Here is a 19,442-nt window from a genome sequence, read left to right on the forward strand (position 1 = left end):
TAAAACTTCCATTACAATGTTGAAAAGCAATGGAGACAATGGGCAGCCTTGTCTGGTTCCTGATCTGAGTGGAAATGATTCCAATTTAACTCCATTCAATATGATATTGGCTGTGGGTTTGCTGTAGATAGCCTCTATCAGTTTAAGAAAAGTCCCTTCTAGACCAATTTTCTTGAGTGTTCTGATCATGAAGGGATGCTGGATATTATCAAAAGCTTTTTCTGCATCAATTGAGAGAATCATATGGTCTTTGTTTTTTAATTTGTTTATGTGCTGAATTACATTTATAGATTTACGTATATTGAACCAGCCTTGAGACCCTGGGATAAAACCAACTTGGTCTTGATGTATAATTTGTTTGATGTGTTGCTGGATTCTGTTTGTTAGGATCTTGTTGAATATTTTTGCATCTATATTCATTAGTGATATTGGTCTATAATTTTCTTTTCTTGTTGGGTCTTTTCCTGGTTTGGGGATCAGGGTGATGTTTGCTTCATAGAATGTGTTGGGTAGTCTTCCTTCTTTTTCTACATTTTGGAACAGGTTGAGTAATATAGGTACTAATTTCTCTTTAAAGGTTTGGTAGAATTCTGACTTGAAACCATCTGGTCCCGGGCTTTTCTTTTTAGGGAGGTTTTGTATAGTTGATGCTATTTCTGAACTTGATATGGGTCTGTTCAACATTTCCACTTGATTCTGGTTAAGTCTTGGAAGGTGGCGTGCTTCCAAGTATCGGTCTATTTCCTTCAGATTTTCATATTTCTGGGAATAAAGTTTCTTGTAATATTCATTAAGGATTTTTTGGATTTCTGATGAGTCTGTGGTTATTTCGTCTTTGTTGTTTCTGATTGATGATATTAGAGATTTTACTCTTTTTTTCCTGATTAGGTTGGCCGAGGTTTATCTATTTTATTGACCTTTTCAAAAAACCAGCTTTTTGATTTATTGATCTGTTGTATTATTCTTTTGTTTTCAATTTCATTTAATTCTGCTCTAATTTTGGTTATTTCTTTTCTTCTACTGGGTTTGGGGTTGGAATGTTCTTCCTTTTCCAGTTGCGTGAGATGTCCCATTAAGTTGTTAACTTCCTCTCTTTACGTTCTCTTGAGGAAGGCTTGCAGTGCTATAAATTTCCCTCTTAGAACTGCCTTTGCAGTGTCCCAGAGGTTCTGATAGTTTGTGTCTTCATTGTCGTTTTGTTCCAAAAAATTGGTAGTTTCTTTCTTAATCTCATCTCTGACCCAGCTATCATTCAGCGTAAGGTTATTTAACTTCCATGTTTTTGTATGGGAATGCAGATTCCTGTTGTTACTCAATTCAAGTTTTATTCCATGATGGTCCGAGAAGATGCATGGAATAATTTCTATTCCTTTAAATTTACTGAGGTTAGACTTGTGACCTAAAATGTGATCAATTTTGGAGTAAGTTCCGTGGGCTGATGAGAAGTATGTGTATTCAGTTTTGTTGGGATGAAATGTTCTGTAGATGTCTGCTAAATCTAAATATTGGATGGTTAGGTTTAAATCTAAGATTTCTTTCCTCAGCTTCTTTCTGGAGGATCGATCCAACACTGCCAAGGGAGTGTTGAAATCTCCAACGATTATGGAGCTGGAGGAAATCAAGTTACTCATGTCTGTTAGGGTTTCTCTTATAAATTGAGGTGCATTCTGGTTGGGTGCATAGATATTAATAATTGAGATCTCGTCATATTGAGTATTACCCTTAACAAATATGAAGTGACCATTCTTGTCCTTCCTTACTTTTGATGGTTTAAAGCCTACTGTATCTGCAAATAAAATTGCAACACCTGCTTTTTTCTGATTACCATTTGCCTGAAATATGGATGACCATCCTTTTACCCTGAGTCTGTATTTGTCTTTTAAGTTGAGATGTGACTCTTGTATGCAACAAATATCTGGCTTGAGTTTTTGTATCCAGTCAGCTAACCTATGCCTCTTTAGAGGACAGTTTAAGCCATTCACATTGATGGAGAGTATTGATAAGTCTGGTGGAATTTTGGGTATCGAGTTTTTCAAAGGTCCAGTGGACATTTTTAATCCTTTTGCCAGTGTGGAAGTTGGAGTTTGATCCGAAGTTTCTGAGTGAGTTTACTTTTGTGGTATAGGATTGGGTTGGTCATTGTGGAGGATAGGTCTGAGAACATCCTGAAGAGCTGGTTTACTTATGGCAAATTTTTTCAACATATGAATGTCATTGAAGTATTTAATTTCTCCATCATAGATGAAACTCAGTTTAGCTGGATACAAGATCCTGGGTTGAAAGTTTTTTTGCTTTAGGAGATTAAAAGTTGATGACCAGCCTCTTCTTGCTTGAAAAGTTTCAGCAGAGAGATCTGCAGTTATTCTAATATTCTTACCTTTGTACGTTATAGTTTTCTTTCACCGGGCCTGCTTTGAGAATCTTCTCTTTCATGTTAACTTTAGTGAAGCTAATTATGATATGTCTGGGAGATGGCTTATTGGGGTTGAATCGTGCTGGGGTTCTGAAGCTGTCTGCTATCTGAATTTCAGATTCTCTAGGCATGTCTGGAAAATTTTCTTTCATAATTGCATGTAGAAAGGCCTCTGTGCCCTTGGCAGCCACTTCATCGTTCTCTGAAATTCCTATAACCCTTATGTTGTTTTTTTTCGAATTATCTGAGAGTTCTCTGAGTGAGTGATCCGTTTTTGCTCTCCATTTCTCTTCCTCTTTGAGAGATTGGGAGTGTTCGAAGACTTTATCTTCAATGTCAGAAATCCTTTCTTCTGCTTGCTCCATTCTGTTACTGAGGGATTCTACTGTATTTTTCATATCTTTGAGGGCTGTAAGTTCTTGTTTCAGTGTGTCTAAGTCTTTGGTGGTTTTGTCTTTAAATTCGTTAAATTTTTGAGACAATTTTTGAATTTCTCCTCGAATTCCTAATTCCATTTTATTAATCTTGTCTGCAAACCAAATTCTGAATTCGACTTCTGACATCTCAGCCAGTTGTTTATGAATGGGATCTTCAATCACATCTGCCGTATCTTTTCTTGGGGGGTTGATCTATTCTGGTTATTCATGTTACCAGAGTTTTTCCGCTGATTCCGCCCCATGGTTTACTCCCTTTGGTTTTTCCCCTGGGGTTTTATCGAGGGCCCGTACAGTGTTGTGGCCTGAGAAACTGGGGCCCTGTCTGGTGTGGTGGAGCAAAGTGGTTCTGTCTTGTTTTCAGCTGGTTTCTGTTTGATCCTATTGCAACTTCTACTCTGGCTTGAAGTCTCAGCTGTGTGGAAAAATCAGCAATTAAGTCACCCCGCCTGCCCACCTCTGGCCCCAGTTGGAAAAGGAGAATCAAACCTTCCTACAATCGCACACCCAGGGCACCGCCTGAAAAGTCCTCAGTCTATTAGCCCAGTTCAAAAGGTCCGAATCAACTGTCTCAATCGGCACTTGTCTCGGGTGGAAGGGTTCCAGAGGTCTCTGGGAACTGGGTCACAGGGGCCTGGTGACTCCTCTGACACAGCTCACCCCAGTGCAGCATGGAGTCAGGAGGAGCCACCCAGCAAACAGAGCAGTCTGGGAAGGTTGACGTCTCCTTCCCCACTTTGCCCCTCCGTCGGACCCAGTCACTGGTATCTCTGCAGATGGCTAACCCAGTTGCCTGCAGTGAACAGACACTCCAGGGGTTTGCACCTGCCTGAATTGCAAGGAAGTCTGCCAGGCCCCCGCAGACTGCCGCTATCTAGCAGGAGGAGATGGGGCCTGACATCTTTGAGTGTTTGATGCAGGTGATGGGAAGGAGGTGTTCACTCAGGCTTAGCCCCGTCCCTGATGGATGCTGCTAACAGAACAGAACAGAACAGAACAGACAACTTTGTGAGGTTCTGTCTCTGTTCCTGTCGTCGCCTACAGAAGACGGGCTGTTTTGAGTTCAAACGTCTTTGCTGTTGGAGAATTGCGTCTGAACACCTCTCTGGGTCGGCCCCGCCCTGGAAGCTTCCCGGGTTTGTGAGCCGTGTGGCCGGTGGCCTCCTCTGGTTGCCCAGGGAGACAGGGGGTGTGGCCTCAGAATATCCAGAAGTGAGCGTTCTTTTGTTTGCGTCCTTGTGATCACAACTTGCCTCAGCGGTGTTGATGTGCGTTCTTCAGCCTTCTCTCTTGGTGAGGCTCAAGTCCACCAGGATACTTACTAAATTCCTGTCCCTTAACTCTCCTTCTGGACGGGAGCCTTTGTTGAAAGCTGGCTTCAGTCCGCCATCTTGTCTCCCCTCGCCCAAGATGGAAACTTTACATCTTTTGTATTTAGCTGGATTGAATTGAAACACATTCTTCTTAGTAAAGTATCTCAAGAATGGACCAATAGAAAAAACAACTACATGCTGTCCACACAAAAGAAAACCACAAGTATAGTCTAGTGAGGGAGAGGAAATGGGGGGAGGACAGAGGATGATTGGCAAGATCTCACCTAATGTGCACAATGTGAGGGTGTTCAGCACACTCCCTGAGTGAAGGGTTTGACTACCGTTTGAACTTTGCCTTAGAAATGAAAACAATGTAACCTAAACATTTGTACCTCATATTAATCCGAAATTTTAAAAAAGGGAAAAATGTCAATAGAACAAAAAGAAAAGAAAAACAACAAACAAGAAACATGCTTGTTAAGAACTCTCCCAACAGAAAAAAAAAAAAGGAAAGAAAAAGCTATTTCACTAAAACATTTTCTAAGACTACCTTGTTACCCATGGTAAAGAAATATAAAATTAAGAGTTGCAAGGGGGGAGGTGCTAACTGGAAAGGTGCATTCATATTCAGTTTGTGAATATTCATGAAGCCATTCCCTTAAAGATATGAACACTTCTATATATGATTATGATACTCCAGTAAAAAATTTTTTAGAATGCAAAAAAAGGGAAAACTTTAAAGAATTGATACAAATTTAGATTATACAGGTGTATGCATTTATCAAAAATTTTATCAAAAGTCATTGAGTACATTTCATTATATGCAAATTTTACCTCAAAAAGAAAGGAAGAAAGAACTATACACAAACACTGAACTCATCCTGCAGTCTTTAGGGGTAAAGTATACTGAGGAATATAACTTATTTTGAAATGCATTTCAAAAATGAAATGGATTGATGAACAGAAAAACATTAATTGTAGAATATGCATAGTGACTATATGGGTATTCACTGTGTAATTCTTTCACCTTTTATGTATATTTGAAATTTTTATAATAACATGTTGGGAGGATCTAGAGAAATAAGGAAGAACTCTCCCCTATTTCTTTATAAATAGAAATGCTGGCTTCAGCATATTGAGGACCCTAGCACATTAGGAGCAATTAGCAAGAGACAGATATCTAGCAAAAATAGCAGCAATTCCTGGGTGAGATGTCCCAGAAGATAATAATGCCCAATGGAACTCAGAGTGCCCAGGTGGAGATGGCTTAGGTGTGAACCCTGGAGAGATTCCTTCAGGAGGTTTAGGTGGCAGAGACACCATATGGTAACCAGAGTGAGTTAAGAAGACTATGGTAAAAAGCTATGCAGTTCATGTCAAGATTCATTAATGGATACATGTGAGATGTACCCCGGGATTTGTATTATTATATGCAATCAAGCTGTCAGTTTCACTCATCGGCATTTCTGTAAATCACAAATGTCTAAAGTATTTATCACTGTGATATAAGATGAAGGATTTGAAAAAATCTGCTGTGGTTAGCATGTTAGGTTGAAGAAAAGTTTGTTATAACCCTCATTAAGGTCAAACATTTTCCAGTTACATAAAGCACTGTATTTGTATTCAAAGAAGATTGAAAATACACTTAAATAAAATAAATCAAAACATTTGCCTGAAATTGGTACCTATGTTTGTACACGTGACACTTACATTAAATAAAGACCCGGGCACTAAAATGAAAGAATGCATGTTTTCTTCATTTTTCCTCTAGTTTCAGAGACATAGTACTATAAGAATTCATTTCATAATCCAGGCTTTCTTGATTGCTACTAAGTGATCCTAGGGTATGGGTTTTCATTTCATCCACTCTAACACATATGGTGAGTAAGAAGACACAACCTCCCACAATCATGATCCCCTTTCAATGTTTTTTTAGGGTTTTACTGATATTTTGCTGGAAAGAGTCATGCATGGGGGAGCCAACATTACAGGTTTCCAGATTGTCAATAACGAAAACCCTATGGTTCAGCAGTTCATACAGCGCTGGGTGAGGCTGGATGAAAGGGAATTCCCTGAAGCCAAGAATGCACCACTAAAGGTAATGTTCCATGGCATTTAAAAACCTAAGGCTGGCTTTTCAAAGCATCGCAGTATGGTCTTTATATTCTAACAGTCATCCTGTGATCAAGTGATCTCCCCTTAGAAATGATTAAAAGTTGCTAAAAAAACAACTGCAGGTGATGCTATTGCATTTGAAAACTAAACTCCTGAATAAAGAAGCAATTGGGAATGAGATCTTTTAAAATCCAGTGTTTGGGAATAAGTTAACTTAATTTTTAATGAATTTCATTTGTAATATGTTCATAACAATTTACAATATTACAAGAACCTGAGCCAGGTAAAGGGTGGGAGCAGTGGGAATAGGTAAAGAAGATTGATAGTATAAAACAGAAAATTAGATTTTACATTATTTATGTGATTGCTTGGTGTTAATAAGTTTCATGAATCTCAGTACACCCAAGTGAATTAGGCTCTAATACAGAGTGTGTATTGCCTATATATATATAGAATGGAAATATTTTCCTGCTTGCAAACGTGTCTTCAAAAATAATTAGATTACCTAAGTTGCTCATTTTTATAATATCAAGATAAGAATATTAAAAGCAAAGTCATGCTTAAAATGCACATTTTTATACATATTCCCCTATGGCTACAAATCCTATTATTTAAAAATCAGGAATTAAAACAAATAAATTAGGGGGAAGTTACTCATGTTACACAAAGTACTTTTCAAACGAATTTTTTAAGTAACTCATTCCCTTGTTGAACTGATTCAAGCATGAAACAGACTTTCAATTCTTTCTTCCTGACATAGTGAAAAGTATGTGATACAAGATGACTGTGATACAAGATGAGGAATCAAAATAGGAGCAGGACCCTTTCCTAAAAAAGAAAAAGGGATGAAAGATCTCCCTTCTCATGGTTTCAAGATACCTGTCCTCTAATCCTTCCTCCCTGGCAAGAAAAGAATAGGAGAGTAGAGTAGGGAACACAGGCCAGAGAAGAGTTATGTTCTATACCACCTAGGCAGGTCCATTCTAAATGGGTCACATCAAAACAGAGTTTAAGTGAGATCTAGTATTATATAATCGGTATGTTCTAGAGAATTGTGAGTTAGACATCATTTTTTTTCATTCAGTTAAGCCACTCACTAGTTGTAGTTATAGTAATTATATCTGCCAGATTTTTCTAGGATAGTCCTGTTTTTAAAAATTCTGTTCCATGGTCAGATCAAGTATCCTAATTTGATTCAGTAAATATGGTCACAATCCCTATGATGAATCCTTTATAACCAAAAAATCTTAATGTACTAAACTGATATTCATCCTCCCTCAACACTTAGGTGAGCTTATACTAATTCAGATTTTTGTAAAACTGCCTGTCCATAGTTATGTTTAGATTTGGCAGATAATAGGTAAAAGAAATAAATTTATTTATTCAGTATTTTAGCAGGTACTTTTGTTAGGCACAAAAAAAAATCAACAGGAGTAAAATCTATGAAAAAGGTTGCAGAGTAATTGATGCCTTCTCTGAAATCATAGAGCATGTACAAAAGAGAAGGAAGACAATCTCAGCAATAGTGTACTCATTGATAATGTCTGGAATGTAGAATGTAAATTCTAGAACTTGCTGAGAAGAACTGTTCAGGATTATAAGTTAAAAAATCCTTTGAACAACTTAAGAAAATGGAATATTTAAGTAGATGGTTATAAGTTTCAGATAAATTTTGCTTAGTACTAGTAATTATAAAACCTTGCACTATATCCATTAGAGAAAAAGTCCACTCTAAAAATTGATGTACAATATTTTTGATTAGGAAATAAAGTTGTCTAGAGATTAGAGATGCTAAGGCTTAATTTACTCTTGTGTTTTCTTTTAGGCTTTGGGGGGGGCATTCTAACACCTTGATAAATAGAAACTGAAATAAGTAGAAAATTAAATTGCTCTCTTGGCATGGTTTGGAAGGGACTGCATTAAGATTGCTGACAATTTATGCAGTCAGCAAGAAAGAAAATCACCACCATGTTGGCTTTATGTATTGCAAGGATGGGCAGATGCAAAGATTTTTCTTCATGAAAGAACTATGTCCCCTGTTATAGTCATACTTGATTATTTGCTTTTGAAATAAAAGTAACATGAGAAAAGTTAGGAAAGTAAATTGATAGTTATAGAGACAACAATGTATTCACACCAATTGTATTTGGACATACTGTTCTAGATAGCAAGAGAGCTCCCCTTAGGACATTTTGCTACACTTTTTAAAAAGTCATCGGTATTCTGTATTCTGCCAGTATTTGTCACTCTTGAAAAACAGGGGCCAGCTTATTTTAATCATACTGTTGTTGATTCATTTAATGAAAAACCATCCACTATTTCAAATTGCAGATAATCAAATAATCCCTTGTATTAAGTGACTGACCTCATCCATACTAGAGTATATCAATATGCCCAAGGAACACAAAGTAGGTGTTCTTGTCTGAAAGAGGTAACATTATGAAGTATCGCCTAAGAATTGTCAACGTTATCAGATTTAAAATTCAATAACAATTGTAATTTTCTACAATCGAAAACCAGCTCTGGTTTTTGCTACCCCCCCCGGAAACAAAAACTGATTTATTGCTGGCCAGAAGTCCTACCTCGGCAAAAACATGGTCCAGACAGAAATGATTAATGTTTCTCTCCAAATTAATTTCAAGCTGTCTAACTTAGCTATTTTCATTTTCCCATAAGTAAACACCAGATCTGAATTTTCTATTACAAATAGCAATAACCCACTCTTGCTTTAGGATATGCTATTTCCTCTCCAATCTATATATGCCATCCTTTAACTTCACACATATTTCTCCCTCTATAAAAGACCTGGCTTTTTAGTAGTCATTCACTCAATATGAAAAACAGTATTGAGAGCAAGAGAGAGATTCCCTTGAGCCATTTGATCTTAATAACTCAACATGTGCACACATGAGTTAAGAGACATCATTCTAGAATGAATCAAAGTCAGGCTTTCCCAGTGAGATCTCTTGACTCAAATAATTAGGAAAGAGATTGCATAGAGCAGGCATCCTCAAACGTTTTAAACAGGGGGCCAATTCACCGTCCCTCAGACCGTTGGAGGGCTGGACTATAGTTAAAAAAAAAAAAAAACTATGAACAAATTCCTATGCACACTGCACATACCTTATTTTGAAGTAAAAAAAAACAAAATGGGAACAAATACAATCACACCATCTCATGTGGCCCGCGGGCCGCAGTTTGAGAACCCCTGGCATAGAGCAAGAGGTAGAGATGAATGAAAATTATAAGGAATAAGGCAAGTTTTGAGGGTGTGATTTGTCATGATATCTTGTTTTCCATCCACCATTTCAGTACACATCTGCATTGACACACGATGCAATACTGGTTATAGCAGAAGCTTTTCGCTATCTGAGGAGGCAGCGAGTGGATGTGTCCCGCAGAGGCAGTGCTGGAGACTGCTTAGCAAATCCTGCTGTGCCCTGGAGCCAAGGAATTGATATCGAGAGAGCTCTAAAAATGGTAAAGACCACAATGGGTTATTGAGGGTGGAGGGGTTTATGAAGATACAAAAAAGATGAAATGTCAATCATGAGAGAAGACACACTAAAAGGCATAAGATCACAGTCTGTAGAACCTCAGAGCATGCAAAGAGGATGAATATGAATATTCACTCAAATTTAGAAATCTAAAAATAGGAAGGTTCTTCCTTGAAGCTTAAAAAATAGTAAATTTTGGGCAAATGAATAGTTGGTTGTGTGCTATATTGTGGATAGTAAATGGAACTCAGTACCCTTAAAAGTATGGATTGAGTGAGTAAATAGGTTCAAAAATATGACATTTCTTAGGGAGATTGTGATACTCTATAAGACACTCCTAATTTCAAGATAGACACTACAAAGGATAATGTGTTCCCTTGCTTATCAGACAAATGTAGCCTGGATAGACTGTGGAATTGAACCAATGTGGTAGTATTTCTGTTGTCAAAAAGAACAGTTATCCTACTCTACATGATAAGATGGAGGAACATGCTACGTTTCTAGGCCTACTTAAAAAGCTTTTGTCCAATGCTGCAAAGAAAAAATTTAAAGAAAAGTACAAGGAATCAATGGATAGACAGTCAAATAGGTCACTTGTTTTTAGTATTTACTGGGTAGGAGATCATTTAAGGCTTAAATAAGTGTTCCTTGAACAGATTTCATTATTTATACCAACAGCAGCATCACCCATTCACTGCAGCTTTCCAAGCAAGAGCTCTTTCCTGAATATTTTGCTTTATGCAATATGTGCCTGCATGCATTAAAATGAGCCTTCAAGAGTACAAGGCTCTCTTATTTCTACTTATTTAATTATCCTGATGTTTGGGGAATACAAATCAACAAAGAGATGAGCAGTGATAAGATATTTCTGTGCACAACCCAGCAACGAAGAATTTGTAACAGCCTCGTAACACACATCATTTTGTGTAGTTGGCTCTCTTACTGCCTCCTTAAATTTGCCAAGTTGTAGCATTCAATCAAGAGGGGTTAGTAGCCCCTGTGTCTCTCTCCAAGAAAAAGACATGACTCATTCTTCCATCACGCAGATTTTCATGTCATTATGTCAGTTCCTTAACAAATGCCCTGAGTGTAGTTTTATGGAGGTAGCACTACACAGTTTTGAAGAGCAGTTAATTAAATTCAACCTTCAGAGCAGTTACAAGATCTGTATTGTCAGGTGAAACATAATGATGAGTGAAATATAAAATTTCCTCAGAATGAATCAAAAGGAGTTTTCATCAACAAAACCTCAAGGGGCAAGAGCCAATATCTCCAATTGACTCCCCATTCATGACACAAATAACCACGTTCCCCAGTAGAAAACTTGCTACCAGAATAAAGGACAAGACATAAATTTAACTGGAGAAAAGATGAGATTGATCATACTATTTCAGAGAAAATTTTCTGCATGTCAAACTTATTGATAAAGCTGTAAGCGAAGTAAGTAACCTTCCTTCCCAGGTCCTAATGATCAGACACTCACCCAAAAGGATAGTTTACCTCTGCCTACAGACCAATCTCTTCCTACTGTTCCAGAGAGGCTAGAAAGCATTCACCTTTTCCAAAAGTAGGCAGTGCTTCAGTAAAACAGCACTATTTAGGGGGAGTGCAAGGAAATACAGTTTGAAATACTAAGCACTTTACTACATTAAGAGAAATCCCATTTTATTTGAGATAATTAAAAGTGAGATTGCATGATGTAAAAGCATACCTCATTCTGACTAGTGCATAGTTATTTCTCAATAAATCATTCTCTTACCTCAAAGAAATCTGGCAAACAAAATCATTGCCTGACAGAGGCTCCTACAAGGCCTGTTGTAATGGATAAATAAGCACACCATTCATCCAGTAAATATTCACTGAGCACCTATGACTATGTATCAGGCTCTATTTTAGTGTGCAAGCATGAAATAAGATGAGGGGAGCTCACATTTAAATTGTTAATATGTAAACAAATGCTTTAAAATATCTTAAAGGCACTTGCAAACTGGGTAATTATTCTCACTATCTGCAAGTAGTACAAAGATCAGCCTCAGCATGGTTTACTGAAATATCTGTCACAAATTCTAAGTCATTGAGATTTTTTTCAATCAACATTTATTGAGTATCTGCTCTATTCCACATGTTGTATTTGTTGCTGAGAACACAATGGGGGGAAAAAACACTTATTCATTGATGCTCCTAATCTAGGTGGGTAGCTGGAAACTACCCAAAATAGATCATTAAAATGTTATGGTTAAATTCTACATGGTGTAATATGGATTAAGGAAGGAATCACAGATAGGATGGTGGGAAACCGTCACTGATATTCAATAGTAGACCACATCCTTAAAACTATGCTTCTGTCTGATAAGTAGCCTATTTCTACTTCTGCTTACCAAATATTTGAATTATGGGGGTTGAAATCTCTTGGACATAAGTTGACCATTGTCCAATTCATAGATTATGTTCAGATAGTTTGGATCTTTAGAAACATACAATTCTAAGGAGACTTGAAGCCCTTGCTATTTTCAGTAATTAAGGATTTCCTTAGTAGGTTCCTATGCCATTGTCTTTCCTAGAATTCAATGCCCAAAATGAAGTATAAAGAGCCCTTCATGCAGCACTATATGCACCAGTCCCATCCCACAGGATAAGTAATTTCTATCTCAACAAAGGTCCTTTTCTTCAACTAGAAGTGTGACATCACCTCCTCCACAAGCCTAGGCTGACAATACTACTTAGATTTGCTGGGCCAGTTGGACAAGTACCTTATTTTCAGTTCATCACGTTGGAGCATTTCTCTTTCAACAGGAATTCCACTGTCTCCTACCAGTTGTGACAAGCCCCTTTCCTTATGAAAAATATTCCCTAATATTTGACAACAATTTTCCTTTCTGTAACACAAGCCCATTACCACTTCTGACATATTTGACAGTTTGTTATTTTCTATAAGTGATGAAAAAGTATTCCATCCTTTCAACCTAGGAAAACAAGTCAGATTCTTTTTTCTTTGAAGTGAAGTATTTGACCCTTACTCTCCAGATGAGTAATGCAAGTGGTTAACAATAATGACATTTATTGAGAGTCTTTCATCCAGTGTCCCTGCACGGACTGTGAAATACAAGCAGAGATGGAGTCTTATTAGTTCATAAAGCTGGGACCAGACTTGGGAGAAATTGTGACCTACATTGAACATAAATTTGGCATCCAAAATAGGTTTGGGGGCTCCTAATATTTTTATCTTTCTCATCTAGAGCTCCATACTCCTGATCCCTTAAACTTGACAAATTTTAAAACTTTTGGATTATTCCTCCATGGGTTAGCTCCCCACTACCTGTCTGTATTTGGACATAGATTAAATAATAAAAGGGAAAGCTCATCCCTTGCAAGAAATATAATTGAATTAATTTTGATTAATAATAATGATAGTTAATATAGCTAGCATGTATTATAATGCTTGCTACATGTCTGACTATTCTAAACACCATATATGCATAACTCCTTTAATCCTCCCAACATCGGGCGGCACCTGTGGCTCAGTCAGTAAGGGGCCGGCCCCATATACTGAGGGTGGCGGGTTCAAACCCAGCCCCTGCCAAAACTGCAACCAAAAAATAGCTGGGCGTTGTGGCGGGCGCCTGTAGTCCCAGCTACTCGGGAAGCTGAGGCAAGAGAATCGCTTAAGCCCAGGAGTTGGAGATTGCTGTGAGCTGTGTGAGGCCACGGCACTCTACTGAGGGCCATAAAGTGAGACTCTGTCTCTACCAAAAAAAAAAAAAAATCCTCCCAACATCTCTGAGGAATAGGTACTACTAGGATTTCCCATTTTACAGATTAGGACACTGAGGTAGAAAAGCATTAAGGAAAATGCCCAAAACCATTCAGTTATTAAGTGATGAAGCTAGAATATGAACCCAGGAGCTCCAAAGCCCATGCTACTGATACCAGATTATTAAGATTACTAAGACTCAGCCGTGGCCCTCAAGGAACTCACAGTTTAGAATGCATTACCCTAGTTCAGGGAGTAGCTTGAAGAGTATTCTTTAAGAAGGGAATAGTGGAAACTTAAGATCCTTGAAAAGGTGGTAGTGGAGTCCTCACTATATCATATAGGTATCAGCCTCTCATATGTATTCAATGCTTCATAACTCAAAGGCATACTGAAAAAATAGTGCAGAGAAAATGAATATCTATCTGTATGAATTTGATCTCGTGGATAGAGCTCAATGACTCAAGATACAAATTCTCCAAGATTTCAAGATCTGTCAATAGACCTCATCCTAGATACCTAGAAAGCAAGCAATAAGTTACTATTTTAAAATTTTCCACTGTGATAAAAATGTGTCAAATGGTTTATGAAGTGAGTGTATGATGCCCCATAATCATATCATTGTATACAGTTATGATTTAATAAAAAAAGAAAAAATAAATAAATAAAATTTTACATTTTTTCCTTTCTACCAGGTCCAAGTACAAGGAATGACTGGAAATATCCAATTTGACACTTACGGACGTAGGACAAATTACACCATCGATGTATACGAAATGAAAGTCACTGGTTCTCGAAAAGTAAGTGACCAAAACAAATATCTAAAGAAAAATCTCTCAAGAGAAAACACTTAGATACAAGAATCTAGGCGTTAGGAAATACACACAAAGCAAATTCCTATGCATTATTTTTACCTTTTCACTCCATGAGGGATGCAGATCTGATGCACCAAGTTGTTTTTTAATCAGATCATCCACCTACACATTTTTAAAGGACAATTTCCCTCTAAAACGGGTTTGATTAAAGTTATAGACTTATGAGTTGATAAGCTTTCAACTTATAAGTCTATAACTTATAGACTTGATGAGTTAAGTTGATGAGTTAAGTTGATGAGTTGATGGCTTTCTAAAATGAAGGGAAGGGGTCACAAATTTTATAGAATGTTGTTATGGAAACAGAAGCTTCCAAAGCACATATGGTTTTAGCAAAAGAATTGGAAAATAGGTATTTTTCCACTTTGCTAATTCACCCACCAAATAAACTTTAAACACAGTACCTTTCCCTTTGGAGAATTATCTGAATTTTACAATGATCACTTTGCTTCTGTCATACTAATAGTTAAGTTATCCATAAAGTGAGAATTTATCCTTTTGAGAAAACCTCAGAACATAAAATATTTTGTCATTTCTATAGGATACTCCCTGATTTTCCACTCCTACCTCCCCACTGTCCTACAGTTCAAAACAAAATAATTTTTGCTATAAGACTTTTAAGAAATAAAAAGTCTGATAACCCTTTATCAGATTAAACTATTTTACAAAATATCAGTAAGGGTGAGGCAGGGACAGAAACTCTCAGGATGAAGAAACCGCACATCTGTGTGTGTATCAATGTTGAGGTCCTGGCAGGAGTGGCAAGACAGAGGGATACAAGGATGTCAATCCTTGTAAAGCTCAAGCTACTTGGGAAAAACAAAGTTTTGTTCCATAACAGCATTTGCATTTTATGCAGTACTTTTTGAGTGAAAAATATGCATCCAGGTAAAATGTCTGCTCTTTCTAGGCTGGCTACTGGAATGAATATGAAAGGTTTGTGCCTTTCTCAGATCAGCAAATCAGCAATGATAGTGCATCCTCAGAGAACCGCACCATAGTAGTAACTACCATTCTGGTAAGTGTGGACAGAAGGTAGGTAGACCTTCTGTCCAGCAAGACATCTATTTTCTGAAAATCATTATTCATTTACTAGGGAAGAACTCAAGTTCAAGAAGTAAAAGCAAGGCACTCAGGAAAATCTCAAAGTATCTTTCCATGATGATAAACACAATAACATTTAAAAATACATATGATAATTTGCAAACGTTTCAGGTATCATTCTCCTCTTTCCCCCTGCCCCCACCCCCATAGGACTGATCCTTCATCCAGACTTAAAACCTAATTCTTCATTGTAGGGGAGGCAATATTGTGTGGAGGAGAGAGTAGATTAGTGTTCTAATATTAGGTCTACCACTAACCTGTATAGATGTGCAAGTCACAATTTCTCTGAGCCTCAGGTTGTTGTTTTCTTAATATATGGAAGGGGTATAATAATAATCTCCTACATATGTCATAAGACAATTTCAAGGTACAATTTACCACATGAAGAAGCTTTTCTGCTAAACTCAAAGCACTGCTAAAATGTGAGATAGTATTCTCATTTTAAAACATTTTTCTAAAAGCTGATTTGTTTTTACTGAAACAAGTATAAACCTGGGTTAAAAACAAATATACCACTAAGTGTGAAACTATGACTAACAGAATACAGACTTGGCTGAAGTTTAACTTTCATTTAAATATGCATATCAAATATTCCATTTGTCTTAGGAACTGTACTAAGCCCTAGGATATAAAAATGAAAAAGTCTCAGCTGGTTCCTACATGGTAAATCTTGAGAAATCAAAGGCAGTTTACCTTCATGTAACTAAGGAAAATAACTCTTTCCAATGTGACTAAATTGAAGACATTATAGTTGAAAACTGTTCTTTCTTTCAAGTTCTCATGAAGAACTTAAATCCTTCTCTACTTCTGTAAATCATCAGTTAAGGACTCCAAAATCATGTGGCCCAGTGGATAGTCAGTTGAGGTTCTTCTGCTTATTAAGTCTACATTTTAAAGGCACTTTTCACACACCAAATCTCAATAACTACAGAAGGGAAAAATTCATTATTACATTTATCATCTCTTAGTAAAATGTATAAGAGTAATCCTTTGATCTTGCTTCTGGTCCCAAAGGAATCACCATATGTAATGTATAAGAAGAACCATGAGCAACTGGAAGGAAATGAACGATATGAAGGCTATTGTGTAGACTTAGCCTATGAAATAGCCAAACACGTAAGGATCAAGTACAAATTGTCCATTGTTGGCGATGGGAAATATGGCGCAAGGGATCCAGAGACTAAAATATGGAATGGCATGGTTGGGGAACTTGTCTATGGGGTAAGTTTTTTGTTTACTCTGTTTTCATTTACCTCTATGATTTCCAAGTAGCAAAGAAGTTAGAGGATTTGACTTTCAAGTGCAATATTTATCCAACTGTGTTGTTTTCTTATAGTCTTTAAAATTTTTTTTCTTCTATAATTGAACTCTGTAAAGGTAGGTTGTCAATAGCATCCCTTGAGCAACAGGATTATTTTACTAAAAGGAAAGAAGAATTGGAGGGGGTGTTATTTGGTAACATTAAGCACAGCCTGCCCTCTATTGAAAATCTGTTCCTTGTGTGTTCTCTAGCTCCAGCAGCAGAATCACCACCCACATAGTTGCCTAATCATCCTCAACATCTCTCCTCCTTGTTCCCATCATATCTAGTCAGTCACCATGTCCTGTGAATTCTACTCTTACACTTCTGAAATCCAGACACACTTTTCATCCCCACCGTCATCACTTTAGTTAAGATTCTTAGCATTTGTCAGTCATTTAACTGGTTTCCCTGTCTCTGTTCTTGCTCTGACAAATAAGGTCTCCACATTACTGTAATTTCTCACTTTAAAAATCAGGATAAAATTAAAATTCCTTCATAGGCAAATAAGGCACTTTTTAATCTATCACCCACCTACCTGCCTAGTTTTATCTTTCATTTTCATACCTGATATTCCAGCCATAGTATAATATGTGTTGTTGCCTGAATGTGCCAAGCTGTCACTTAGGTTATGCCTGGAGGCATTTGCCTCTCTTCAGCCTACTAACACTAACTGATAGTTCTCCAGAACTCAGAGATGATATCTCTTTCATGAAGCCTTCTCTATCCCCATCTACCCACCTACAGTCTGGGTTAGGTGACCTTGCTTTTTAGTTCCTTCTAGTATTTTTGCATTTATATAGTACTTCTGAACCTGTATTATAATTATCTATTTATAAGTCCATCTTATCATTACACTATGAACTCCTTGAGGACAGAAGACATATCTAATTCATTTCAATATCCCAAGAACTCAAACATAGACACTGTATAAATACTTGTGAATTTAATGAATGAATAAGTGAATAGGAGGCACTATAAAGGATGTGGTTCTAAGCTAAATGCAAAAGAATTAATACTGATAATTAGGGCTTTTAAGAAGCGTATAGTGGTATCTTCAGAGCTCTTCAATGACTTAGTTTTAATGAGAATGTCAGATCTTAACCCAATGAGGCATGAGATAAGCAAAATTGGACATAAGAACTGCCGATGAGGAGAACCAGTCACTAGAGAACTAACACAGATGGTGATCGCCAAATAAGTGGAACTTTCCAATTCCACTTTTTTAGTTATTTAAAGCATACCCTAACTAAACCCTCTGGGCTTAATTCTAACCTGCAAGGATTATTTGCAAAGATTGCTCCCTGTCTAGACAACAAATAAAGAGAAGACAGAGGAATCTAGGAAGTAGAGATACCAAGAATTCTTAGCTGACAAGAAGCAAGCATCCAGTACTATCTATTGGGCCTAAGGTTCAGGAGAATAACTCTAGTGCTTGAGATGGGAACCAGCAAAAATAAGGTATAGAGTATTGGGGTCGTTAAATAAGTTTCTGGAACAGGCCTTTGGGAAGAAGCACAAAGGCAGAAACTCATTTCTAAAAATAAGGGAACAGAGAGGGAACTAAGGCTTAAAATGAGGCTGGACCCCAGGTATCAAAACTGGAGCACCATCCTTAGTCAGATAAGCAGAAAGACAACTTGAACTTTAGCCCCCATCTATGGTGCTGAGGCCAATTATGTCCTATCTTGGGTCAAGTTTGGTCCTGGTAAATAGAGCAAGGCTGAGTAGCAAAGGAGATTCAAGTGAATACAGAAGAGAAAAAGAAAACAAAATTCTAATATCAGAGAGGGCTGAACAAGGGACAGAGTACTTGTGATGATTTCTAAAGACCCTAAGAAGCTATGAACCCCCTTGACACAGCTCTAACCTCTTAATTTATAAGTTGGTGATAAAACCTTCTCTTTCCTGTCCTTCATCTCCCCAACACTTAGGCTCCAAGAGATCTTGTCCTGCTTAGAGCTCTCCGTTGCTCTTGGCACATTATTTGATTATATAGTAATGCTCACTTTTTGCTTTAATGAATCAATGTCTGGCATATAGTAATGCCTAGCCGATATTTGTTAAATTGACAATAGTGGGACATACTCCTGTAATAATTATATTACTATTATCAATTTATACAACTTGTATATTTACTTATTGCCAAATACTATGCTAAGTGCTTTACAGCCTTATATAATTTGCTTCCACAACATGCTTCTAAGGAAGGTAATGTTATTAACCTTTTTCAACATGTGAGAAAATTAAGGCCTAGAAATGTAGTCACATCCCAAAGACCAAACAGCTTTAGCAACTACCTTAGTCCATTCAGACTGGTATAACAAAATATCGTAAAACAGGTAGCTTATAAATAACAGAAATGTTATTTCTTGCAGTTCTAGAGGCCAGAAGTCCAAGATCAAGGTAGATTAACTGTGAGGACTCAATTTCAGGCTTATAGATGGTGCCTTCTTGCTGTGATGGAAGTGGTGAAAGGTGTCTCTCTTGGACCTCTTTTTATAAGGGATCTAACTAATCCAATTCATGAAGGCTTTGCTCCCATGATCTAATCATTTCCCAAAGGCCCTTTCTAATACCATCACCTTGGGAATTTCAGTGTATGAAAGAGGTTCCAACATAGGATGGGGTGTGACAAAAACA

The 19,442-nt window shown here is 37.2% G+C and overlaps 1 protein-coding gene across 3 annotated transcripts in view; it reads left to right on the top strand.

Annotated features, from left to right (window-relative positions):
• Positions 1-19,442, top strand: part of GRIA3 (glutamate ionotropic receptor AMPA type subunit 3) — a 354,742-nt gene that overhangs the window by 226,648 nt on the left and 108,652 nt on the right. For all 3 annotated transcript variants that reach the window (XM_053579897.1, XM_053579896.1, XM_053579898.1), the window contains 5 exons: positions 6,097-6,258; positions 9,588-9,755; positions 14,219-14,323; positions 15,306-15,413; positions 16,514-16,720. In XM_053579897.1, coding sequence (XP_053435872.1) covers positions 6,097-6,258; positions 9,588-9,755; positions 14,219-14,323; positions 15,306-15,413; positions 16,514-16,720 — 750 coding nt within the window. The remainder of the gene's footprint in view (positions 1-6,096; positions 6,259-9,587; positions 9,756-14,218; positions 14,324-15,305; positions 15,414-16,513; positions 16,721-19,442) is intronic.

Source organism: Nycticebus coucang, chromosome X, assembly GCF_027406575.1.
Source record: "Nycticebus coucang isolate mNycCou1 chromosome X, mNycCou1.pri, whole genome shotgun sequence".
NCBI classification, from domain to species: domain Eukaryota; kingdom Metazoa; phylum Chordata; class Mammalia; order Primates; family Lorisidae; genus Nycticebus; species Nycticebus coucang.